At 38.1% G+C, this 27,384-nt stretch overlaps 1 protein-coding gene across 1 annotated transcript in view; it reads left to right on the top strand.

The window, feature by feature from the left end:
- The first annotated feature begins 7,876 nt into the window (after positions 1-7,876).
- Positions 7,877-27,384, top strand: part of trpc4 (transient receptor potential cation channel subfamily C member 4) — a 34,202-nt gene continuing 14,694 nt past the window's right edge. The window contains exons 1-6 of the mRNA XM_004076298.4: positions 7,877-8,622; positions 14,343-14,572; positions 14,689-14,907; positions 23,104-23,244; positions 23,528-23,704; positions 24,980-25,180. Of these exons, the coding sequence (XP_004076346.1) occupies positions 14,414-14,572; positions 14,689-14,907; positions 23,104-23,244; positions 23,528-23,704; positions 24,980-25,180 (897 nt within the window). The 5' untranslated portion in view covers positions 7,877-8,622; positions 14,343-14,413. The remainder of the gene's footprint in view (positions 8,623-14,342; positions 14,573-14,688; positions 14,908-23,103; positions 23,245-23,527; positions 23,705-24,979; positions 25,181-27,384) is intronic.

The raw sequence follows: 27,384 nt of genomic DNA, 5'->3' as shown, positions 1-27,384 counted from the left end.
AGAAGATTGTAGAGAATTAGAAATAAATCTATAAACAACAGATGATGTAACAGAGAGTGCGGCCCAAAGCTGTCATAAAGCTTTCACAGAGACTGTTAGAGTTTAAACTCTGAGTCTAGAGCCTCAGCAAACTGGGGAATGTCACTAAGAAGAAACAGAAATGATGAAGGAGTGAGAGTGAGCAACCAGCTCCAATTAGAGGAGCAGTACTGAACATTACTATGTGACTGTGAAAATCAGAGCCGAATGAATCGTTTTATCGGGCTAGGTATCTACAAAATGTTTTTTTTTAAAGATAATTCAAATCTGTACTTATAGACAATCACTAAAAAAAGCACAAAAAAACACATAAGATGTACTTAACTGGAAATGATATATTTGCATTTTTTTCCCTACAGAGAAACAAGTTTGGGACATAAAAGTCAGTGGAGCTAAATCAGCAATTCCATAGCATTTGCTAATATGAATGACTGAATGAATGCTCTCCCTTGTCTTGAAAAATTGTACTCACTGCATCTTTTAAGAAGCTTTCATAAAAAAACGATCATTTTTAATTACCCAGTATTCACTAAGAGAGAATGAGAGTAAAAAGAATCTAAAATATGTCATAACTCCCACGGATGCACCCAGGAGAGAATGGGGCTTCTGAAAACCTGAGGGTTATATAATCATGATGTTGACAAAAAACTGGTGCGACTCCGAAAAAGGGTGACCAACATTCAGCTTCAGAAGCCTTTGAATAGATTAGCCTGTCAATGTGTTTCTACTTAACTGGAAGAAAGAGACATGCACCCTATTAAGGGATCAGGCCAATTCATTGTTAAAAGACTTGCGAGAGAATAAGACGGAGTGATGGGAAAGAGGAAAAAATGCAAGGAGGGAAGGCAGAGGGACAGAGGGGACATGCTACAAAAGGAGATGTCACTGCCAACTTGATGCTTTCATCGGAATAGCACGCCTGTTACATTTCACAGGAGGAGAGGGTGCTTGTTTGCTGTGCTGCAGAAGCAGCCTTCCTCCTGTTCTCTTGGGTTTCCTTGAACCTTGATGTGAAGCTCACCATCTGTTGAATCTCATAAAACCTAACAACAAGACTGCACAGTCATTCATAAATGCACAGCTTCAAAAGCACCCGTTTATTTTCCGTTTTGGTGGTGTGAAAAGTTACTGAGGTAACAGTGGTGTGGGAAAACCACTGAAATATACCATACGAAAAGTTTACAATTGGCTCAAGCAGTAAAGTTCTGCAAAAATAAAAAAAAATATATTTTTTACTACCACTGCTGCTTTGCATGCAGCAGCATGTTTACGCTTAGCTGTTTACTCAAAAGAGAAAAAAAAACTGCAAATACCTGATAAGCAAATTCAGCACACAAGAGCTAAAAAAAATAGAAAGTGTCCCCCAAAAAAGGCCTGTGTTCTAAAAGCCATAGGCTGTATCCAAATTCCTTCACTACTCACTTCATAGTGCACTATATAGTGTGTTTGCCATTTTGTAGTGCTGTCTGAATCCACAATTCTAAAATTGAGTGTCCTAGAAATTTCCCTGAAGTCTCTGCAAAAAACCAGTGTGCATGATGCTCACTAGATTGGCCACATTTAGACCACAATGCATTGCGTTTGAACAAGTTTTGCAAAAAAATTACTTAAATGTACTTTTTGAATAAAGCAATGTTTTCATCTTCAGAACACAGTGAATAAATAGTCATCACAAAACGCACATTAATTAGATTTTCACTTCTTGAGATAGATGAAGTCATATTCATTGTTTATTAAAAAAAATAAAAGTAGTGAGTATTGTGTCTGAATTGCTTTTAAAATCCAGGGGACTACATAGTCCCACACTGTATAGTTTTTAGAAGTTAAGGATTAGGGTGAGAGATCAGACATTGACATACTGTTTTCTCAACCAGTGCATAAAATGTTACCTTTATCAGAGGGAAAGGACTGTGCTATTTCAAGATAAATATACAAATAATAAAAATGTATGAGAGGGACGAACGGAGTCCTATAGGTATATTCTAGATATCTACCGGTACTTATTTGAGTCTAATTTACCCTTTCGAAGGTGAACACAATGGCTTTGAGACTATTTTAGTAACAAAGGGGTATTTCTGTATTTCAACTGTCAGCCACAGGTTTCCAGTAAAGTAACGTGGTCTGTTTCATTGCATTCAAAGTGTTATTTCTCTGGAAAGTTGTGTGTATGCTCTCAAAAGAACGCCAGCAGGATGCCATTGAGATGTCAAATGAGTAGCATTATTCTTTATTTACTAGGATTGTAACAATTTATTTTAACAGCAGTTCAATTCATATCATAATTTGTGTTTTTTGATCCGATTCATAGTCGATATTGTCTCATTGTGAACAATCTGATTCCAACTGGTTCACTGACCTAAAATCGATCCAGAACATCTTTAGCCAAATTTTTAACCATTGTGACTCAGAGATAAATACACCCCTAGTACTTTCACACCTTTGTTGCCCTTTGTGCAACAAAAAAATTGTATTATTTACCTTGTTTACAGTTAGAATAGAACTTTACTGATCCTACATAAGGAGATTGATTAGTTATTCTCTAATCATCTAATTCAGTAGATGTTATAGTTTAGTTTGCGTACTACTGTAGTTCAACATTCTTTAGCTGATTTTCCTTCCTTTCATGCAGAAATAACACACCAAATAGGGCACCATTGACTTGATGGATAGTTTTAACTAAACAGCTCACTCAAAAGGTTATTTAAATCTCAAACATCTGTTATTCTTTCCAACAAAATTTACTTTTTTCCAATGTCAATTCCCTTGGGACTTGTTCGATAATTAGTTGTTGTAATGCACGAACTGTCGCAAACCAAATTGATACATGCTCATTGCACTTGAATTTCAGACTAAAATGAGGCCTTAATTTGAACTGCCTTCTGCAGCACTGATGACTTCAGTATGTGTGACAGATCCCACTGCGTTCACTGTTTTGCTTCGCTAAAAGACCTCATGTAAAGCAATAAGGAAAAATGTAATTATCTTTTTTGGTGTCAGCTTTGTTCATAACACTAATGTGCATCTTGTAGCTTCATAATCTTCATTATTATTTTATTTATTCCGGCCTGCTAACTCCCATCTCTTTTCTGTTCTGTATTTTTAGTACATCTCAACATTGATTACCTTTCCATTTAGTTACAGAAACTGGCTTGCCAGGAGTGTGTGTTCTTAATCACCATTATGTAAAGGTCAAGCTGTTAAAAAAATCAATGCTATCATATTGTTGGTAAAAGATTCCTATTTATCCTCCAAAAAATGCTGCGCTGAGATCATTTTTAGCATCTCTTTATCTATGGAGTGATATTTCTGCAATCATTGTCATGTGGGCGTCGTCGACCTCACCAAGATGGCGTCGCGCTCCGCCACCGTCGGCCAGGCTTCTAAAGCGGGCGTGTCTCCTCTAGCGATATAACTCATTGTCTGCTACCACGGCAGAGAAACCGAACCAGTTCTTGTTACCTTCAATGTTGTCTCTTTGGATGAAGACGTTTTCATTTTTTTTTATCATTTTAACCACAATTCATACTTTCTTTCTTTTGTAGCATTGATTAATCTTTATTTGGTCAGATTTGTGAATTTTTGGTCGATGATTTCCTGAAACTAAATAAACTGTGTAGTTTATATACTGACATTATATGAACAGGCCTGTGTATGAGATGTGTGAATCTTCCGGAGCAATATATTACAAAAAAAGTTTGATTTTCTTTAAGATCTGTTTGTTAAAACAAAACAATAAAATATTTAAAGCACATATTACTTTATGCTGCAAAAGTGTTTGGGATTAGATAAACAGCAATAATAAACAAAAGAATGATGGCTCACCACAGTAGTCTCAATGTATTTTATGGAAGCAATTGTGCAGCATAAATAAAAAGAAAAGTCAAAACCAGAAATGCTTTTTCATTTTCAAAATGTAACAGCATCAAATGACTCAAAATTAAAATGAAAAAGCAATATTTCAAAATGCTTTTTCATTTTATACTTAAAACCGCTTATTGTGTGTCATAATTAAAACGAAAATGCAAAGAGGGGATTGCATTTGCATTTTCACATCCACCCTGCGAACCTTGTCTCAATATTCATTTAGAAAAAGCATTTCCAGCGAGGAGGCAGGGCGATGACGTCACTGCTTTCTCCGTGTGTCCGGCTGCTGAAGTTGGCTTGCGATTCACAGCTTCTGATTAGCGAAGGCACTAAAGGAACATTCCACTGCATTTTTTGCATTAAGATCCTGGAATCCAGGTTTGAGCAGTCCAGGTCCAGCGGTTTGTGAACAGGACCAGGTTTTAGGTGATCTTAATGCGAAAAATGCAGCGGAATATTCCTTTACTGCCCTCGGGAATCAGAAGCTGTGAATCACAAGCCAACTTCAACGTCGTCTGTCTGCACGGATTTAAAAACAAATGATCGAGCAGAGCAGGCCCTTAAATATAATCTTAACTGTGTGATAAAGCACATTATGAAGATAGTCTCCTGCAGCTTCGCGCTGAGTGAGTGTTGTTGGTCCAACCAGCAAACGTTTAGCACGGTGAAATCTGCTATCTGTTGATGGGGCTCCATCTGTCATCAAACAGCAAATTCAGCGCGAAGCTGCAAATAAATTTGTAAATATGTGGGAATTACATCAGTCTTTATTTTTGTTCTGGACACCACTGGAAACACAAATTCATATGATGGTTTCTCAGATCGTAGCAGTATTTCCGCCTTCAGCGATCAGGAGATTCGCGCTCCGCTGTGCGGAGGCAGCTGGCGGTCCGAAGAAAAAAAGCTTGTCCGCGGTGCGTCCGAATGAGGACTGCAAAAGGCGAACATGCTGCTATGTAGTCCTGAGAAGCTGTGTAAACTCATCAGAAGTTCGTAACCAACTCAAAGCCGTCCTCTCTGCCGCTAACAGAAAGCTCCACTGCTCGTAGTCTGTCTGTCTCTTAGCAGGCGGACACACAGAGAAAGCACTGACGTCATCGCCCCGCCTCCCATCTAGAAATGCTCACTTGTAATTAATTTTGCTACAGATTTTGCAGGGTGGATGTGAAAATGCAAATGCAATCCCCTCTTTGTATTTTCGTTTTAATTATGACACACAATAAGCAGTTTTAAGTATAAAATGAAAAAGCATTTTGAAATATTGATTTTTCATTTTAATTTTGAGTCATTTGATGCAGTTACATTTTGAAAATTAAAAAGCATTTCTGTTAATCCATTTTAATTGTCAAATAAGACATTTTTAATTGAATTTTGCTACACATTTACCTGATAACTTTTTGAAAATGAAATGTCAAATACCATTTTCATTATCAGCCACAGGTTTTTGACTTTTCTTTTTATTTATGCTACACAATCGCTTCCATAGTATTTAGCAGATGAAGCATTTTTAACATTTATGTTCATTTTCACATTGTCTTGTGTTTTAGAACTCGTGAGCGTTTTTCCAAATTAAAAAAGAAATTACTCATGAAAAAAATGTTATTTTCTCTTAATATTTCAACATTTATTGATGAAAATAAAACAATAGTTCAGATACAAATCTTAAAAAGTGTTACTTCCTGCTGGACGGAGTCGGAGCTCTGACATTTTTTTTTTCTGCGGCAGACATTTTAAACACGCTGGTCACTACACTGACATAAATAAAAACAAAACTTGGTTCGATTTTAGTTGCTTTGCTGCTCCTTCTGGGTTTTACTCTGAGAGAAACGGGCCACAATGGTTGAAAACGGCAGAATCCCGTACAAACAGAACCAACACAAAGTCCATGTCTGCCTCCAAGCACAGTCAATAACAGACAGAGACAGCAAAATCAAAGATAGGGAAAAAGCGAGATTTGACACAATGCACGCGAAAACCTGTTTTGCAAACGCAAAAAAACGTTTTGGAAAGCAAAAAAAAAAAATTCAATGCAAAAAAAAAGTTTTTCAATGCAAAAAAAAAGTTTTTGTATGCAAATAAAAATTGAAAGGAAAAACAAAAACTGAAAAGCAAATATTTAACATTTTCATTTGCAACTTAGAAAGTTTTGTGTGCAACGTTGTGGCAGAAATATCACTCCATATTTATCTGGAGTGAGCATCAAGGATTTGGAATTTTGTAGAAAATCCTCCTTTTTTGTATTTCAGTTGAAATAATTTAAGTAAGTGTAGCGTGTCAATCCAGCATCATGTCTGCTTAAAATGCTCATGCACTGTCAGCATGTGAGCATCATAAAAGACAAAAGTTCTTGACATTCAAAGATGAGGACAAACCTGAAGCATAAACACAGACTGTATCACACTCAAAGATACACACTGAGACTTACGAGGAATGAGTCTGGCCATGAAACTGTGTAAACATGTCAAAGGGCGTACAACTGCATTGCACACTCTTGGGAGTGCTGTGCAGCATCAGCTCGGCAGACCTTAGACAACAGCACAAAACTAAAATGTTTAAAGTGTGTTTGAAGGAGGACTGGTAAATTCATCAGCAATCCATTACACTGGGATTTGCAAACATGCCTGAAATATTCAACTTACTAAGAAACATGTCGGAATTTTGACAAACTGCTCTATTATGGCATCTTTAAAATAAACCATCATTTGCTAATGTCTGGATCTATGCCTCTGGCACAAACCCATCACACACTGTTGTTTGAGGTGTTCAATGATAACTCTTTTGAATTGTTTAATATTAAATATTTACATTATGCATCCTAACCTTTATGCTTCCAGCTCATATATTTCTCTCAGTGGCAAATGGGCAATTGAAATCTGCTGTCAGTAGTTGGTAAGACTTAATATGTAGGAGGCTTGGTGGCAGAACTTTACACAACCCTGTATTTTCAAGGCACAGGAAGTGCTACAGCGGCAGCAACGCAAGAAGGTCTTGCCGAGAGACCCACGCTGGTTTTCAGCTCATTGCTCCCCTGAGAATCGAATCCAGGTTTCCTGCATTGTTGGACCAAAGTGAGCTGTCCAGCGTATAAAAACTATGGGTGTAACGATACACGTAGTTGAACTGAACCCTTTCTGTACGGCAGTTTCGGTTCGGTATTTTCGGTTTGGTTCACTTCTGTACCGTTTCGGTACATTTTTTTCTCTTTTTTCCTTTTTAATAATAGTTCATAAAATAGCAGTTCATATAAGGCAGATTTGTTAAACAGCAATACAGAACCGAAATGTACCAAACCAAGGACTATGAAATTCTGAATCGAACCGATTTGAGATTTTAGCGCATCGTTACACCCCTAATAAATACTGAGGGTAATTACTAGAAATGAAAACAGCTGAGATGATTACGAAGATCAACCTGGTGTAAGTGACTAACAAAAACATGACCCAAAAAAAGAAAAATTACACTGAATCTTTAACCTAAAGTGCCCAATTCTCAAGCTATTTCCACATCATTCTCTGCATGGGTCTTTCAGGCTTCCAAGTTCAAAACTCTCACGCGTAGCTAAGGAGTTTCTACAACCGTTTTTGGGTTGAACGTACCATGAAAGTTAAATCAGGTCAAACTTTGATCAATCAGGGACTCAGATTTAGTGACGTATGGATGGCGTCCTTTTTAATTCATGGAAGTTCCAACCGTTTGAAAATTGATAATGGAGGAAAAATGAATAATTGTGTTTTTTTCCCAGCCTGAATGACATGACATCAAGTCTTTCATATATTGGAATAGGGCTGTGAAAGAAAAAGCCTGGAGTAAAATTACCGTGATAACCTCTTTGTCATTTCACACCAAGCCTCTTCCAACTGGTGGGGGGCATGTGCTAGTGAACAGTAGAAGCCCCTCCCTTCTTGTCTAGTGTGAGCACCATGGGCAATATGCGGGTTCTTGAAAGCCCATCACATGCCTGCATGTAGCCTCAGTTGTTAACCCTAATGAGGTGGACACCAACTTCATTTTTTAACTAATACTGACGAATTTTCAAAAGTTTTATTTATTTATTTCTATTTGAAGAATACGTTTCCAATCAAAAGAGTGCTGAGATGCTGGTTTAATTCCTCTACCTCTGGCTGTGGCACATTGCGGCTCCAAGTGCGCACGGCCCCTCTGCAGCAGCTCTCTGCAGACCGCCTGCCAGGCATCTGGATCCTCTGCGTTTATTTCTGGAGCCGCAGCGCTTTGCTCCATCTCCCCCCTCCACCACCACCCCAACAGGTGGATTAAGTCGACTGGGAAAGAACATTGGGAAATCAGACCGCAGGGGGATAGTGGAGGCGCTGCAGATTCAGATGTGGTCTGCAGGGGAAACTTGTGCGGTTGTTCCTCTTTTTTGCTCTGCTTGGGTTTGTGTTTCGCGGCGAGCGGGATGCGGCGTTTGCCTTGCGTAAGAGCAAATCGTGATCAAAACGGAGCTGCTGCACCACCAGAAACCGATCTCCACCAACATGAGTGGAGAATGAAGGTTGGATTTAGAGAAAACAACTAGAGAAGACAAAGTGGCTCCAGCGGTGGCTGGAAAGCAGCTTCGTCAGTGTGGATCCGCGCTGATGGTTTCTCTTCGATGCAGGTTGTAAGAAGTTGAAAGGATTGTTTTTTTTCTTCATGCTGTTTCCCAAAAGAAGGACATTGGGTTTCCAGAGAGAAGTTCCAATGCTCAGCATCCAAAAGGTTTGTTCTTTAGGGTTATTTTGCAGATTTTTACGCATTGATTTGAAGTTAGAAACTGATGGGCTGTGAACACATTTCACGGTTTTCCTTTTGCAGTCCATGTTTTTCCTCTCAGTGAGCATGGGGTCTATTCTCTGATTGTACTGCACGATCTCAGCTGTACAGGTATTTTTAATGCTCCAGCAATTTTAATGCAAAATGTATACATTTTTTCTTAGCAAAAAAAAAAGTGATTATCTTTAAGTTAATGCACCCTAAAATAACACTTGTCCTCATGCAGGCTCCTTCTAGAGCAGCCTCACTTTGTGGAGGCAGAGCTTTGTGGTTATTTCTGTTCAGTTAAACAGCACCTCAGGCTCTCTGGAGAGTAAAGAATGTAACTGACTTGTATGACATAATCCAAAAAGAGTAAATATCTTCAGCTAAGCTTTGGTACTTTTTTGTTTTTTTCCTTTTTCACAAGAATCCTCACATAAATCTGGCAGAAAATTACAATATGAGCTTTCATAAAATGTCTTTAGTCACAGAAACTGACAACATGAATAAAATGGATGGGAGAAAATAGGATATGGGGAGAAATAAGTGACAAAGGTCATGATGATCCCAAATATAGTTCTTTTAAAGAAGTCTGATCATTCAAATTTAATCTAGCTACAATTTGTCACAGTTTTGTTTTAATTAACACAAATTTAACAGCTGCAGCATGAGGACATTTTTCAATTTCCATAAATGTTTGGATTTAGAATTGTTTTTTCAAGCAATCAATCTTTTCAACTCCTTTTTTGTCCAAATCAAAAGTAACTACCCAATATGCGGGGAAACAGAAGGTAAATACAAGTAAATAAACCTCATAAGTCATAATTTAAAATCTTACCGCGTAGACATTTGCCATAAATTCTTACATTTGTCAGGAACTCTGAGATGATTTATGGCGTCAGTTTGGAAACTGAATAATTAGTTTATATACAATACAAGACTTTATGGTGCTGCAGTCTACAAGTATTTCAGTGATTTACTATGTCACTATGTGACACTTCATTTCCCATCATGCATCAGCTGGACTAAGCCATAAATTTATCTTTAAATGTGCTACTATTTTGTTTCTGATTTACACATTTTTGCTCAGTTATATCCCTAAACTTTATATATGTCCTCAAGGCACCACACCGATGACATTTGGTAGATATTTATAGGAATACCAATTCAGCCAGAGATTTGAGAAATAATGAGAATTTAAATCCTAATCCATTGTTTTACAATAGGCTCCAGGATTTATTAAATAGAAGACACCTATTTTAAAAGAATAGCAGTGAAACACATAAAACAAACTTATTTCCTTATTCTTAAGGAACAAGTAATAAAATATCGTTTTCAGACATAAGGATCCCTTTTCTTATTTGTTTCAAAGTATAAAATGTCAACTTAACAAGGCATTCAGCTCCTAAAATTGTTTGCAAGGCTCAAGGTAAAAAAAAACACACATGTTAGAGAGTTTAATTGTGAGGCAATTTATTACAATACAGGCAGTTTCTGTGACTAAAAACGTTTTATGATTATTTTATATTGTAATGGTGAAGTATAATAATACTGCACCATTACAATATCAGCAATTTGAGACCATCACATTCCAAATCTAGAGTTATCAAATAATTAAAGCCCACATGGGGCTTTGATTTTAAATTTAGATAGGAGCAAACATCCAGGTTTCAATTAAGTTGATTTTGCGTCAATCTGCATCAGGCAAGGCTAATTTTGTAAAAAGTACTTTTAAAACCAGATAATTTCTTTCTAATCCTGGCAACAGTGTACTCAGTTTGAATAAAACATGTACTGCTAATTTCATTACTGGTTTGGGCCTTGAGCCAGCAGCCCTCATGCATTTCTTACTTTGATTAAAAGCCTCATTTGTCAAATATAAAGTTGGCAAAAAAATGTAGAAGTTTTTATCTCAACTTTCACAGTACTTGCCTGCAGTTTGCAGATTGTCAATTTTCAAAGAACATACAGCAGTTTTTTGTTTTACAGGGTTTGAGCTCAAATTTCTCAATGGCTACGTTCACACTGCACTTTTTTGAAAAAATCTGATTTTTTTTTGCAAGGCTGTTTATATTTACAATTAAATCCAAATTTTTGTGATCTCCTGTGTGACCGTGAAATTAGAAGTGACCCGCATGCGCAGAAGAGTACTCACCACTGAACGACGTCACTCCTTGTTTGCGGAAGTAGCTAACGTTAACAATGGATGTCAACAACAGTGTTGTCAACAGCGGAGCTCTTTTTGCATTATAAAATTTATTTTCACAAAGGAGCCAGCACAATTACAATCTTCTCATTTTAAGAAGGCATTGGAGCCGGGATCGTCTGGACCCACTGTTTTGGAACGGGGATGTGAATATGCTGGGCCGCGCGCGTGTGTGTAAGAAAGAGGAGAGAGCGTGTAGAGCGTCTGAGGGAGTGTGTGTGTGTGGGGGGGGGGGCAGCGGAAGTGTGTCAGGTGCGGGCATTCATGTTGTGTGTTAAGGAGGGAGGACAATGGTAATAAAAGAAGGCTTCCCCCAGAATAAATGCTATTGACTCTTTATTAACCCGCCCTGGAGAATCTGTGGGTCTGAACGGGGAAGTGAACCCCGAAGGAGGATCCGCCTTCGGCCCTGGAGAAGCCGGTCTCCCCCGTGCTTCTGACCACAGTCAGAAAGGGAAAAAAAAAGTCATTGCAACACCACGCTCGGCCATTTCGCTGGAAAAATTGTCAAAAATCGCCCGGTTGCGATAAGAGCCCTCGAGTTTGGCCTGAATTGAGCTGTCACCCAAAATATGAATCAAATCGGTGACCTCGCTTCCCTTCTACTGAATGGTCTCTGCAGCATCGTCCGCCATGGTTGATGTTTAGGTTCTCGTTCCCGCCTCCTTCAACGCAGAATGACTTTTGTAGCGTATCGATGACGTACGGGTCAGATACATGTGGCCTGGCCGTTCAGACGGAGGTCACATTTCAAAAGATCGGATACGTATCAGATTCAGGACCACATACCCAGGTGGCCTGGGTTGCATTTGAAAAGATCAGATCTGTGTCGTTCAGACTGTCACGAAAAGATCAGATACAGGTCGCATAGTGGCAAAAGAAATCGGAATTGGGTTGTTTCAGCCTGCAGTGTAAACGTAGGCAATGATTCCAGTTTGAAGATTAATCAAACTTAGGTTTGTTTTTAAAGTCCCACTCTGATCACTAGCTGCGTTTACATGGACAAAAGTAATCGGAAAGAAAAATGCGTCATGTAAACACGCCGTTCGGAATACTCAGCCCCGATCAGACTCGTTCGGATCAAAATTTCTTTCCGCTCGAGATAGGTGGGTTATGCCGATTGTTTATCGGCATGCCGAGTGTGTTGCATGTAAACGGTTCATTCCGATCGTGTGTCACTACTGCCCTGGTTTACGTCACGCATAGACGGTGCGGTGCTTCAGAGAAAGCTTTGGAGCTCAAACAGGACCGACCGGCTGCTCCGCACGAGTGAACCGTGTCTCTGAGCAGAGCAGCCGGAGTGATAGCTTTGTGTTTGCGAGCGGAGGGGGGGGCTTTGTTACGTGTGCGCTCAGAGGGGGAGGCTTCCGTCCCGCCGTTCCGAGTTTACGATGTGCCAGAACCATGCTTTTGGGGGGGTGGGGGGGGGGGGGGGTTAGCTTGTCAAAACAGAAATGCCACTCAGTCCTTAGAAACCGTTGAAAACAATCACGTTGATTTGTGTTTCCAGTCGTGTCCCGACAAAATAAAGGCTGATGTTATTCCCACATATTTACGTGCAGCCAAGATGCAGATTGCAGCATTTCCCGCATGGATTTAGTGTTTTTGTTTGTTTTTTTGTCAAAAGTGTTTTATATGCCCTATGGAAATATCAAGATTTACATTTTTTATGTAGGTTTCTTTCTCCTGTGTTGTAATGTTATTTTCTGTGCTGTAGTACAAAGAAAAATGCTGCAGTACATTAGAGTTTGCAGTTAGACGGTTCTTTCTATTTTATAACAAAGGCTGGCGAAGTGAGAAGCCACAGCAGGAGGTCTTTTGTCACACACTGTCGTTAACGTCTGTTGGGTTTATAATAGTCCTTACAATTAATCTTATGACTCAGACGTCCTTCTACCACCAGTGACATGGCAAAATAGGAGCAAACTTTGACTTTTGGAGGCAAAGGTTTGTTAGGTCCTTAATTTTGGAACACATTTTATCCCAGCCAGTAAGGCCAAGTGGGCCCCATACAGTTTAAAAGTGGGCAGAAAATGTGGGCCCCAAATGGGTTTGTCCGCAGTTTCTGTATTGGCCCCACCTGTGTTTACTCACATAGATTGTAGCAATCTATCCAGCAACCTAAACCGTAATGCGTAATAAAGATTTGATGCTGCCCGGTGGACAGCGGACCTCTACGCTGTCCACCACTGAGTGCCCAGTTAAGCAAATGTGAGTAAACACAGGTGGGGCCACCAAGGAAACTGTGGACAAACCCATTCGGGGGCCCACATTTTCTGGCCACTTTTAAACCATATATGGCCAGTAAGGCCCACTTGGCCTTACTGGCTGGGATTCTTTTTCTCACAATACAACATGTTTGTAATCTATTTTTGGATCTCTTTTGCTCACAAGCATTGCTGCAATAGCTTTGGCAATTCCTTCTGGTGGTAAACAAATTAAATTTATTGTGGAAGGTTGAGGCTTTCCCCCTGCACTTTCTTAAAAGTCAGACAGGCAGAGGGAGCGTGTGTTTGTTTAATCTGAACGTACCGACAGCAGTATTAATTTGTTCTGTCCACGTACATTTTAAATATCAAAATACCTTTTTAGATGTTCTCTTTCAATTTGTCTTTTCACACTCTCATGAAAATGTCTTCAAACAGAGGTTGGCGGATAATGGTTCCCTGCTTGCATCATCGCCGGGCCCTTGTGTCAGAAGCAGGACCAAAATGCAAGATTTTAGAGAAATTCCTATAGAAATGCAGCTATTTTATTCAAATCAAACAGAACTAAAGCAAGAGGTGCTGTTAGAACTCTGAAAATAAAAACAACCCTGACTCAAAAACTGTGTAAAATATTATTAGAAAAAATTTTAGGACCAAATAAAATGGAACATTTACTACTGAACTGAAGTATTTCCAATTCTTGAAAAATATTTTACTCAGATATTTTGACAGAAACATTTTCCACCCTTTTAGAAATGACAAGAATTGTACAAATGAGGGACATGCAGGCATGTCTCTGTTTCTCATTTGAGAAACATTTATGAAAACGTTGACTGTGCTTATGACTCACTCAAGGCAATGAGCAATAGAAAAAAAAAATTATTTTTCTTGTTTAGGTTGTTAAAGGGTTACATGGTGGGATTTTACTTTGATCTTGGTCTTAGAAATGTTAAAAAAATGGAGAAGAAAGACGATCCAGAGTGTGAAGAGAACAATAAAGTTAAAATAAATGAAAAAGAAAAAATGTCTTGCTAATTGGAAAGTGTACAAATCCTCCTCCAGGATATGTTCCAGTAGCCTGCAAAGCTTCAGTTTAAATAGCACTGATGTCACTGTATTTTCTTAAAGTAAAAAAAAAAAAAGAGGTCAACTTTTAAGTGTCCAAAGGTTAGCGTGACCTCTTTCATGATTTAAATCCATCTGTTTTTTCACTATTTCTTACTTGAGAAAGTCAAAGCAAATAAGTTTATTTTTACACGTTTCCCTGGTAGTGTGAAGTCCCTCCGGCTGGCACCAACTGCAGCAGTGTTAACAGGGTGCTGGAAAGCTGAAGACCAGGGAGATGTCACAGCTGTACTACCGGAGGACTGACAGCTCTTCCTACCGGGATCGCATCCCACTGAGAATTGTGCGGGCCGAGTCGGAGTTGTCAAATCTGGAGAAAGCCTACCTGGGAGCTGTGGAAAAGGGGGACTATGCTAGCGTCAAACAAGCTCTGGAGGTGATAAATTGATTAAATAGAAAACTTCAATTCTGAATTAGATTGACTATGTGTCTCTCTGATACGTCAGTTTGATTACTTTTTAGTTGCGAAAACTTTATTTCTTTTTTTGCTAGGAGGCTGAGATCTACTTCAAGATCAACATCAATTGCATCGACCCTCTTGGCCGCACAGCTCTGCTGATCGCCATCGAGAACGAGAACCTGGAAATCATCGAGCTCTTGCTAAGCTTCAACGTCTATGTTGGTGATGCTCTTCTGCACGCCATCCGCAAGGAAGTGGTAGGAGCCGTGGAGCTACTGCTTAATCACAAGAAGCCTAGTGGAGGCATGCAGGTGAGAATTGTACCAAAAGCTTCAAATTTAGGGGATAATCGCATTTGACCTGCAGCAGAAAAATGTTTGCACGGATAGTTTGATTGCTTTGGAAAATACAATATTTTCTGTGGCATAAGGCAAAATTTACTAGGTGCAGTTTCAAATACTGGGATTTTTTCTGTAGGTAACGCATACAAGGGGAACGCACCGTATTATAAGACATATGCTAAAACATACAGTTTACAAAAAAAAAAAAAAAAGATTATGGAAGCAAAACTGAGTTTAGTTGAACTTTGCTTCCACTAGTCAACATTACAATAACATTCATTTTTGAATCAATAGTCTCCCACAAATCCATCAAAGTCTTCTATGTCTGAATTGAACAGATCTTACAATTAAATGTTATCAGCAACACATAAGTAAGGTACTCTGTGAGGTGTATGAGGAAATAGGTTACCTATTTGAATAATGTCGGACACTTTCAAACCACCACTCATAACTCATGATGTCCTTAGTCAGTAAACGTTGGTGATCAGGTTTTCAAATTATAAATTTTTTCTTGTTAGAATTTTTTTTGAAATTGCTCCCCAAACCATTTTTTGTTTATTTCAGGTTTCTTTGTCATTATAACAACAGCTTGAAAGTTAGTTTGTATTCCTGTGTAGAACCTAGTGCAATTATTGACAAAATGGTTCACATACACATCGAATAAACCTATTGCTTTTCACAAATTGTTTTTTTGATATTGAATGCAATTTATATTTTATCTTATATATGGATTTTTATTCACTTTTAAAAGACTTAAGAAAAGCATGATATAGGCCATAGAAGGGACATGTATGTTTGTAGATACTTTTGGGTCTTGTAAAACATCATTTGCACCCTTATAAAAATTGTAAATTCTTGACTTTTTCCAGACAAGTGACATCATGTGATGCATAAGGATGAAAAGACACTGCCTAAAACTAAAAACGTAGCAGAATCAATTTATATGTAAGGCACTCCAGACATGGTGTGTGCCATATTGTGCAGAAAATAACTAGATTGATTTTTAAGTATGCATCTGTATCCTTTACATTCCTATTTTTTAGACATTTTACACCAAGACAACTAGTTGAAGAGCTACACAAGAAGGGCCAAGAACCGTAGTCTTGAGTTTTGAGTTTTGAGAACAAGAAGACTCCTCTTTTTCTTCTTGTATTAGTCTCCCCTGGGCCCTGCTGCCATATTCATCTTTTATTCTCAAAAAATATATTCTCATTGCCACTGCTGAGCCGCTAACAATGACAATTAAGCTCTGTAACTGGTGCAGTGCTCTCTGTATGTCTGTCTTTCACAGTGGTAAACTCACAAAGCTGTCAGGATGTGTTCAGATCTGCTGCTTGAAACTACACACAAAGGGGTGTGAATAAAAGAATTGAAGAACTCTAGAACAAACCAGGAGGGTTTTTTTTCTTTCCCCAAACTGGGTGTTGAAGCAGCTACTTTTGCTGTCGCTAAAACAGCACAACTTGTCCTCCAACTCATCGTAGATTCTCCCTGAGAATCCTGCCTTTTCCGTCTGCTTCACGGCCAAGTTCCCATTCAGTACCAGTGATGAGGATCCTGGTGTGCCGTCTCATTACCTCACAGGCACAAAATCTGTGCCAGAGCGTAGGAAGCATATTGCTGTTATGAAACACTCACCAAAATATTACAGCTAATAGATATGTCTTTTAACACCCAAGCCTAAAACCATCTTCCAGATTATGTCAATTAGGTCTTGGGAGAGAAGCTGCAATAATTTAAATTGGATGTGAGAGGAAAGCGGGTGTAGCAAGCATCCCATAATCTGCTCCATTCTGAGCAGCATTTGTCCTGTTTCCTACACGGCTAAGAATATCGTGACACTACGTTGCTAAAAATGTCCGCAGGAATATAACACTCCAGTATTTGTAGAAAAATGGAAGGAGTCAGCTGAACATTGAAAAGAAGCACAATTTCAATTGACAGCTCAGACCTATATAAAAAGGAAAAAGAAAGGATGTTCACTCCAAAGAGGACAAATTTCCCAGTCTGAATGGCTCAGCGGCGACATCAATCAGGTGACAGATCACATCTTTACCTCAATGCATTTGAAAGAAAAACATTCTTTGCATCCCTGTGTGAAAAATAGATCACTTTAGTGTGCCAAACCACCCATTGAGATTCATCCAGATTAGATTAAAAAACTGTCTGGGAAAAATTAATCCATGCTGTTCTAAGCAGCAGAGAGATTTATTAATGAGAATTTTTGTTTTATGCTTTTCAGAAAGAGTGTATATTTGTCTTTTTTATCTCATAGGATGTCAGAATGATGTATTTTAACATCACAAGTGTCTGTGGCTTTTTATTTGCATGGATTTCAGGGTTTTAAATGGCTGCATCATATTAGAACAGATAAGCATCTGTCATTGGCACAGATGCAAAGGATCAGTGTTTGGTAATCAAAAGGGCCCGTGGGTGTTTTATTTGGGGAAAGGGGTACTTTGTGCCTGTTTTTTTAACAGAGAAAGTCCTTGAATGATTTTTTTTTTGCCGGTATCGATATATATATGTATGTAAAACAAGCATAATCATGCTTTTTTTGCTTTTTTTGCTTGTGTTGCTGCCACAGAAATGAAATTTCCCCATTGTGGGATTAATAAAGTCATCTATCTATCTATCTATCTATCTATCTATCTATCTATCTATCTATCTATCTATCTATCTATCTATCTATCTATCTATCTATCTATCTATCTATCTATCTATCTATCTATCTATCTATCTATCTATCTATCTATCTATCTATCTATCTATCTATCTATCTATCTATCTATCTATCTATCTATCTATCTATCTATTTGCATTGCAGCCTTGAGCACATGTTACAGATAGAGCTGCTTGGTGTCCCATTTTCTTCCAGTCTTAACTGTGTGTTTGTGTTTATTGTCAAATGAAGTAAAAAACCTGAGGGGCAGCTCAAAATAGAGCACAGGGAAACCAAAAATAAAGACCCAGTGAGCTTTTGTGGATGCTGGGGTTGCATGTTTAATCAATGCACTGATGGTGGAGGCCCTATGCTAATATGAGTAATCACATCAGATCAGTGGGCAGTAAATTCATCTTTTTTTCCCTTATAATTAGCATAACTTCACATCTAGCTTGGGTGCAGGCCAGGGTTGTTTGATGTAGATTGTTTGAATTCTCTCCTCCCACATGGAGAACATGACACTAAACTTTTTTTTTATAACCTCCTCTACAAAATATAATGTACAGACACGACATGGTTGTGTGCCACTTTGTAGTGAGTGATTGCTCTGAGGACAAACTAATTAGCATTTACATGATGAAATGGCAGTTTGGTGGAACGCGGATGATGAAACTGTTTAGAGAGAATTAACCAATATGCCAAAAAAAAACCTCTTAATATGTATAATATGTATTAATATGTATGTATTCAGCAAGATGTGGTGACAAAAAGTTCATGTCCAGGGTGTCCCCTGCCTTCGGCCACAAGTGGGCGGAATAGGCTCCAGCAGCCCGTGACCAGAAAAAAGGGACAAAAACAGCTTAGATGAATGAATGAATGAATGAATGAATGAATGAATGAATGAATGAATGAATGAATGAATGAATGAATGAATGAATGAATGAATGAATGAATGAATGAAAAAATGAATGAATGAACGTACTTTGCGGAAGCAACCGTGTGACACGAATCAGCGAATGGTTAAGGCATCCACTGTGTGTGTTAATTTCTGTAAATGCACACTACGTCGGACTTTATCCAGTATATAAATCTCCCTTTTACTTTTTATTACACTAACTTTTACTTTTATTACACTAATGGTTTAAACTTCATTCATTATATATTATCATCTCAAAATTATATTACATTTGAAGAAAGCACAACCAAGACTATTCTCTCATAACATTCCTCATCCTCCCTTTTTCCTTTTTGTGTGTGCTGGTGTTTGTGCTCTGGTAAATGTCTGTGAGAACATCAGAGAGATCTGACACTTGAAGCTTCCTGACCTTCGAGCATCTAGCCAGCAACAACCTGTGGGTGTGATTTTCACATCATTGTCCATCGGATGATCTTCTGAATATGCAAATACAGGGTTTACATACCCAGCCCATCTCTGAGCTCCGTTGTTCGGACTTTTGAATACAGCAGCTTGTTCATCTGTCTGTAACCCTTCGTGCAAATTTGTGCTTCTTGTACGAAGTAAACTACCACTAAAGCTAAGTATTGTCTCTGAGTCATTATTCATTCATTTCTGTGTGCAGGAAACTGAAAGGGACCAAACCTAATTTACCTATTTTACAGTCCTGTTTAGAATTACCAGTTTCCTCACACACAGTGTCAGAGCATAAAAAGAATATAAAAATATATAATAAATAAAACATTTTGAAACTGAACCATTTAAAGTCAGACATTGCCTTTTAATCATTCTACAGCAGAGTTATTTACAAAAATAAAATCTTGAAACAGGCCAGGGGGGTATTCCAGGAAGCATGTTTAAACTACCCTGACTTTAAGCTTGAACTCTGGCTGAAATCCGCCTGAACTTGCTTACACTGGGTGTGTCGGTTCCAAAAGACCGGATATGAGTTGGTGTAATTACGCTCGACTTGGTAACCCTGGGTTAATGCACGTGCACAGCAGGTACATAGAGACATTCTCAATAGGTCGCCGATTTCCGGAATCGCCATGGAAACGCGTGGTAAAAAAAAAAAGAAAGCGCTATACTTCAGTGAGACGGAGTCTGAGGTTTTATTGATGGCGTATGAAGATTATACGTCCATCAAAAAAGTAACACGGCTGCATCATCAAAAGAAAGAGTTTCTGCTTGTAGTAGAAGAACAGACAAAATAAACGCACGAGTTTCTGATCTTGTTTCCATTTTCCTTGTGACGCATATATATATATATATATATATATATATATATATATATATATATATATATATATATATATATATATATATATATATATATATAACTTATCCAATTTTGCCAACTTCAATGAATTACTTCTATTGGTAACAAATTGTTGAGTTAAATTTATTCAACCTAATTTCTTATAAATATAAACTCAATAATTGTTTATACAACTCAAATTTATGTATTTATCTAACTAAATGTCATATTACTCCAATTCAGTTAATATTTTTTCCATCTTAATTAATTATATTTCTTGAACTCTCATATGTCTAAGTTTGAGCCGGCAGATAGTCTCATACTATCTGCCGGCTCAACCACCACACCAGTGTGTGAATGTGTGAGTGAATGTGTGTGTGACTGGGTGAATGGGTCTGTTACTGTAAAGCGCTTTGTCCTTGTAGGAAGAAAGGCGCTATATAAGTATACGCCATTTGCCATTTACCATTTTTATAAAAATAAAAAGGACGGAAAAAAATGCACTGAGTGCATAAATTGATTAGAGAATTCTCTGTCATTGTAATTGTAGTAGTTGATTGTAGGGGTGCTATATAAACTCATCATCCTCTCCTTTACTCTCACTCATGGTGCAGAGACGTAAGCAAAGCAGGACAAAATAACTTGACAAAACACAGTAAAACAGCTAAACAACTAAACACATTTTGTCAAAAACCCAAACTTAAACCCAAATCCGTCCAGACAGGCAAAGGGAATGGTATCCCACAATCCCTTGCGGTGCCGATCTAACAGCAGCACCCAAGTTACACCTACATAATTTAATTACTTTGAATGAAAGTAAAAGAACTGTCTGAAAACTACGTGTTATTTCTAAGCTGACTTAACAAAAAAAATGATTTATCTTAACTGAAGCAAATAATTAAATTAGATCAAAGTAAAAAAGTTTATTTTTCCAACATCCATATGTGTTCTTATCACCATCTCATGGTGGAAAAAGTATCATCTGAGCTTCTTCATCCACTAAATCATCTTCAAATGGACACGCCATGCTGCTTCACCTCTCCGAAAACATACTAACCTTCAACTAAACCTGCTCCAGATCTGGGGGTATTCCGGAAAGCAGGTTATGCTAGCTCCCACGATAAGTTTGAGGCTAAGGAAGTTGATAACCTCAGCTTTTGGTTCCAGAAATGGAGGTATGTTTCAGGGTAGGTCAAGTTACCATGGCAACTCATGCTCTGAACATAACCTGGTCTGGAGCAGGTTTAGTTGAAGCTTAGTTTGTTTACAGAGAGGGGAAGCAGCATGGCGTGTCTGTCTTGCACCGCAAGGGATTCTGGGATATCATTCCCTTTGCCTGTCTGGACGGATGTAGGGTTTAAGTGTGGGTTTTTTACAAAATGTGTTTAGTTGTATAGCTGTTTTACTGTGTTTCACCGTGTTTTGCCGAGCTATTTTGTCCTACTATGCTTACGTCTCTGCACCATGAGTGAGAGTGAAGGAAAGAATGATGAGTTTATATAGCACCCCTACCACAGGAACCTGTTATGACAGTGACAGAAAATTCTTTAATGAATTTTTGCACTCCGTGCATTTTTTTTCCGTTCTTTTTATTGTTATAAGAATGAGCATATCTGCCGGCTCAAACTTAGACATATGAAAGTTCAAGAAATATAAGTAATTAAGATGGAAAAGAGATTAATGGAGTAATGTGACATTTAGTTAGATAAATACGTACATTTGAGTTGTATAAACAATTATTGAGTTTGAATTAATTTAACTAAATTATTTAAATTATTTTTCAGCCATGTTACTTTTTTGATGGACTTGTAATTTTTTTCCGCCGTCATTAAAATCTCAGACTCCGTCTCACTTAAGTACAGTGCTTTCTTTTTTTTTCACCACGCGTTTCCATGGTGACTCCAGAAATCGGCGATCTATTGAGAATGTCTTTATGTACCGTGCGTTAACCCAGGGTTACCAAGTCGAGCGTAATTACGCCAACTCATATCCGGTCTTTTGGAACCGACATACCCAGAGTAAGCAAGTTCAGGCGGATTTCAGCCAGAGTTCAGGCTTAAAGTCAGGCTAGTTTAAACATGCTTCCTAGAATACCCCCCAGGTTATGTTCAGAGCATGAGTTACTATGGCAACTTGACATACCCTGAAACATACCTCCATTTCTGGAACCGAAAGCTGAGGTTATCAACTGCCTTAGCCTCAAACTTACCGTGGGAGCTAGCTTAACCTGCTTTCTGGAATACCCCCCTGTTGTACCTTTTACTTAGTATTTTGTTGCACAACCTTTTGAGGCAATCGATGAGACTTCTGCACCTGTTGACAGGTATTTTGGACCACTCGTCATGAGCAAACTGCTCCAGCTGTCTCAGGTTTGAAGGTTGCCTTTTCCAGACTGCATGTTTCAGCTACTACCTTAGGTCAGGGCTAATAGAAGGCCACTTCAGAAAATGTTTTCCTCTGAGCCATTCATGGGTGTTTTTATATGTGTGTTTTTGGTCATTGTCCTGTTACAAGACCCTTGACAAAAAAAATCCTTACAACTGTGACTGCACCTCACTACTTCTCCAGAGGATCAGATCGGTGAACAATTTTCATATATTCAGGTGTGTAGCGATTAATGTGAACCCTGATTAGCCTCAATTTCCATAGATTTTAAGTCTGTCTCAGGTGGGTCACCTTATCTAGCTTTATATACCTCCAGACGTTCTTCCCCAGCAGTAAATCAGATAAAACATCTACTATTAAAAGAAGGAATCCCCTCCTTTGCTGCTCACAGCTATGCATTTTACAATACAGAGACACAGAATAAGCTATAAGGGACTTTGCTACTGTATTTTTCTTTTCATGTTTCTTATTTAAATAAGTGAAATGCTGTTTGTTTTTTTTATTATCTTTCATGCTAAAAAGAAATCTGGAAATAGTTTCTTTTTTTTTGTCTATGAAGGTATTCATTCAGTCCGGTCTTATTGTCTTGGGATTTCTGTTCTTCATTTGCTCATCCGAATTGCTTTTTCATTTCTAAGGAAATTATTTCTGATTCATTCTATATAAGATCTCCGTCAGGACCTGTCAAATGCTTTCTGAGATGACCAGTAGATTCATTAGTTCCTTTTTCAGCCAAAGCAATTACTTGTAATATCCAATGAGCAATCTGCCTGGAACAGAAACACCAGCAAGAGTACAAATAGTCGATAAATCCCAGGCCAAGGCCAAGTGTTCAAATGTTTCTCAAACTGCAGTCAATATACATGTGTGACTGAAGCTTTATTTTCTACCCTTTCCTAAAAGGTCCCTCCTATCCTTTTGGACAAGCAGTACTCTGACTTCACCCCTGACATCACTCCTATCATCCTTGCTGCACACACCAACAACTATGAAATTATCAAGCTCCTGGTGCAGAAAGGAGTGTCAATGCCTCAGCCACATGAGGTGGGTTCACCAAACCCTTATTCACGGTTCAATGTTTTTTCCTGCCTGAATGCATTTAATTTGTCCACCTTTAAAAGGGTGTTATTTACTATGCAAATATATGCATGAATGAAGGTTAATAATGAGCCACTGTGCTTGTAATGTCTGGATGTCATACCCAGACATGGCAGGATGCAGTTTATATAATAGATTTCGGGCTTGCTTTGCTAGACCGGAACATGATCCATGACTAAACACAGAGAGGCCTCATTAAAATGTGTCCATCTTTTGTTTGATGTTCCAGGTGCGCTGCAACTGTGTGGAGTGTGTGTCTAGTTCAGATGTGGATAGCTTGCGGCACTCGCGCTCTCGCCTCAACATCTACAAAGCACTGTCGAGTCCCTCTCTAATTGCACTCTCCAGTGAAGACCCTTTCCTTACTGCATTCAGGCTGAGCTGGGAGTTGCAGGAGCTCAGCAAGGTGGGGATAAGAGAGACTGCAAAAATGTCCTAAAAACTATTTGATGGCCACTCTACATGTTTAAAAACCTACTCCAATCATCTTTAGAACTATTGTAAAAGCATTCCCAGTGTTTTTTATATTATGATAATGCCAGTTTTAGCCAAAATCCAAAAATCTGTGTCCTGGACATAGATTCTGCAGAGCGGCAGGAGTTCATCAGAAATTTGCCTCTGAGTTGTGGGCAGGACTGTTGGTATATAGCAACCCCGCCCCCCAACCCCTCCCCATTGCTTGTGCAGTGGCCCGCCCAGCACATTTTATATGTCACAAATACGCTCATTTTTGGAGCCGGTTTAGCTCGTGCTGGTTTGCGGCACCTTCCGTCCGTGAAATCAGGGTTGGAATCCGGGCTGCTCCCTATTCCCTTCTCTGCTTCTGTGCCCGGATGAAGCCTGGATAAATTGAGAGGAATACATCAGGAAGGGCATGTGACTCATCCACAAAGGAGAGGTTTTTTCGCTGTGGCGACCCCTGATGGGAAAAGCCGAAAGAGAAAGAAGAAATGCGCTTATTTTTGAGCTGCATTTTTTCTTTTGCCCCTGATTCACAACGTTTTGAATAAAAAAAATACTCAGAAATGCAATTTTTAGCTTAGTTTTCTTTTTATATGTCCTCCATCATCGGAAAAATGCCGTTAAAAATATCAAAAACAATAAATGAAGAAACATAAGCACATAAACTGCTTGTTTTCTTAACTTCAAAAATTGAGGACTTTAGGGAGCCAAAATATTTTTTTGAGTTCAAATTTAAATGTAGCTGTATATATTTTTAATATATAAAAACAGCTACTTAAAAGTAAACGGTCACTCTGTTAAAATATTTATAATAAAAAGAACTGGGGCAAAAATAATGTTTTGATGTTTGAAGAAGTTTACATTCAGGGATTGGGGACACATCCTGTGATGAAGTTACATGCAACTTTGTAAGAAATAAATAAATAAACTCTCCAAAAGGGCCACTGAAACGCTTTGAATCAAATTAAGCCTTCAGCTTAATGGATAAGACAGATGGAATTTAAAACCACAACACATATTTGGCGGACATCTTTATTTTGAAACCAAAAATAATATTTCACACCTCATTTGAGTTAAGAAAGTTTCCTATTTATTTTATAAGAAATCTTTTTTTCACAGAACGCTGTGGCACATTTTTAAACCGCATCATAAAACAGCTGTCACTGAATACATGTCTTTGTGATGCAATATCCTACTTTGTATTCTCTTCCACTTCCAGGTTGAAAACGAGTTTAAGTCAGAGTATGAGGAGTTGTCTCAGCAGTGCAAACAGTTTGCCAAGGATCTTCTGGATCAAACCAGGAGCTCCAGAGAGCTGGAGATGATTCTAAACTACAGAGATGACATCAATTTATTAGACGATGAGGGGAACAACGAACTTGCGAGACTGAAACTGGCGATCAAGTACCACCAAAAAGAGGTGAGTAGAACAGAACTATGAGAAATTTAGGACCTTAATTAAACCAAACAAAAAATAAAGTTCTCAGAAACAATTGGAGGAAAAATTTGGAGGAAAATTTTGTTTTTTTCCTTTTCTTTCTTTTAGTTTTTAGAATTACTCCACAGTGTCTGCCTCCTCTCATATCTGCAGTACAGTCACTGTCACAGACTTTGTAATAGGGGAAATAAGAGTACTCATTTTCATTATTTCTTACTGGGTTTCCCTGTGATACAGTCAGGCCACTTTCAAAGCAGTCTGCCTCAGGCAATATTCAGCCTTTTTTGTTTCAGGATCATTGCCAACCCTGAAGCTTCTGCCAGAGCAAGTCAAACTCCTCTCCCTGGAGTCAATACAAGCCCCAACGATGTTAGATTAACATCAGCTCAAACCCTCACACACATTTCTGCTAAATTTTTATCTTCCCTTTTTTGGCCAGCTTTCCCAATAGTATGGAGAGCCTTGAATTCAATTACTAGAAGTGTTTTAGAAGAAATTCAGTCCATTTTGAGATCATAGCTACACATTAAAACATACAATGCTTTAAAATAATTCCACAAATACATTTTTTTTGAAAGTTTCTATAAAACCAGTCGCAAGTAACGATGACAATTTATGGCATCTGCATGCAATGGCTTTAAGATTAAGAAGGAGTTTTTTTTTCAAGAATTATCACAAAGTTAAAAAAAGAGAAAACTATCTGCAAGCAATTTACTGAGATTAAAACACTGCAGTCGGCATAAATGTGCTGCTTTTACTAAGAAAAAACTCCTTAATTAGAAAAATAAATTTACTGGCTTTATTTGAAAATATCAGCAGAGCTTTTGTGTGCTGTGGGTTTATGGCTCCAAACTAGATCCAGTTGTTCAGTCTTATGTATTATTACTTTTTTAGTCAAGCAATTTGTTGCGCAGTTCACATGCATTATCATGTGCTCAATGCACAGAAGAGAGCTAAAGTGTATAGCACACCTTAAGTATTTCAAACAAGTTGGAAAATAGGTTCAAGCTAAACCTACACGGGCTGAACTACAGATTTTTTGGGGAAAATTTCATATTTCAGCTATAAGTTAGTGATCACCTACAACTTTAACTTTTTATAGTTTAGTTGTTCCCTTGGAGTGTGACAAAAAAAGGGATTCTTTGCAGGATATTGCATGCACCATTCTCAGCATGAGGTAGACACAAGAGAAATACCTAAAACTCATGATATGCAGAGTGACATCAGCCCCAAACCTAGAACAATCTAATGCTTTGGCCGGGAACAAGGCAGTTGTCTTTCTGTAGAGCATCATCCCTGGTTCCCATGACAACAGTTAAACTCTGAATCCATAGACTCACCTATCTTTTTGCATACTTTATTTTTCTCATAAAATTGTCTTGATTTTTGTAACCACCATAAACCACCATATCGTCTGAAGCGACAAATACTTCATTGTAATCGTCTGACAGAAACTGGTCTTCTTTTCACTTTTCTGTGTAAGTGTGAAAAAGAATTAGCAAATAAATCTACAGAACTGCAGTGACCTGCTAAAAAGCCAGACCAGAACCTTTTAATGGGCTTCATTATCTAGGATGGAGCCAAGTCACTCTGCAGCATTTCCAGCTTCCTATTAGGTCATGTGAAGGTGTGAAAACTAGGAAAACCTTTGGCATTTAAGCACTCATTATGTTTACAGTATAGTTTAAAAATCTCACAGGGAGGTAAATCAATATGGAACAAATGTGTTAAAGAACATGAATTGCATTTTAAATCCCATAATCAGTTATGAACATATCAGCCAAAACACAGCTCTACTGATTTAATTCTTCAGTTTTGTTGTATAACAGAAATGTTTTCTTATGGACAGAAGAGTTTAAAAAGTATTTGATCAATATTTACATGGAAAACCTGCAAAAAATGTTAAATGTTGCACATTCTGCATAACTGTTCTGCTTGAAAAATAAAACAAAGATTCCTCTTCGAAACAATTTTAAGTTAATTACACCAAACTTGTTATCACTTTTGTTCCTGTAATTGTTACAAATTACTAAACATGTATTTAAATAGTATTAAACAATTCACATTTGGTCAGTGCTCACTGGAATGCGTGCCAATTTAATCATCTTTGATTTACTTAAAAAATGATTGCCTGGCTAAAGACCAAAACTTGGGTTAAACTAATATTGTAATGCAGAGATCTTCTG

This window comes from Oryzias latipes, chromosome 14 (assembly GCF_002234675.1).
Source record: "Oryzias latipes chromosome 14, ASM223467v1".
Lineage (NCBI taxonomy): Eukaryota > Metazoa > Chordata > Actinopteri > Beloniformes > Adrianichthyidae > Oryzias > Oryzias latipes.
This window is presented reverse-complemented; position numbering and strand designations above follow the sequence as displayed.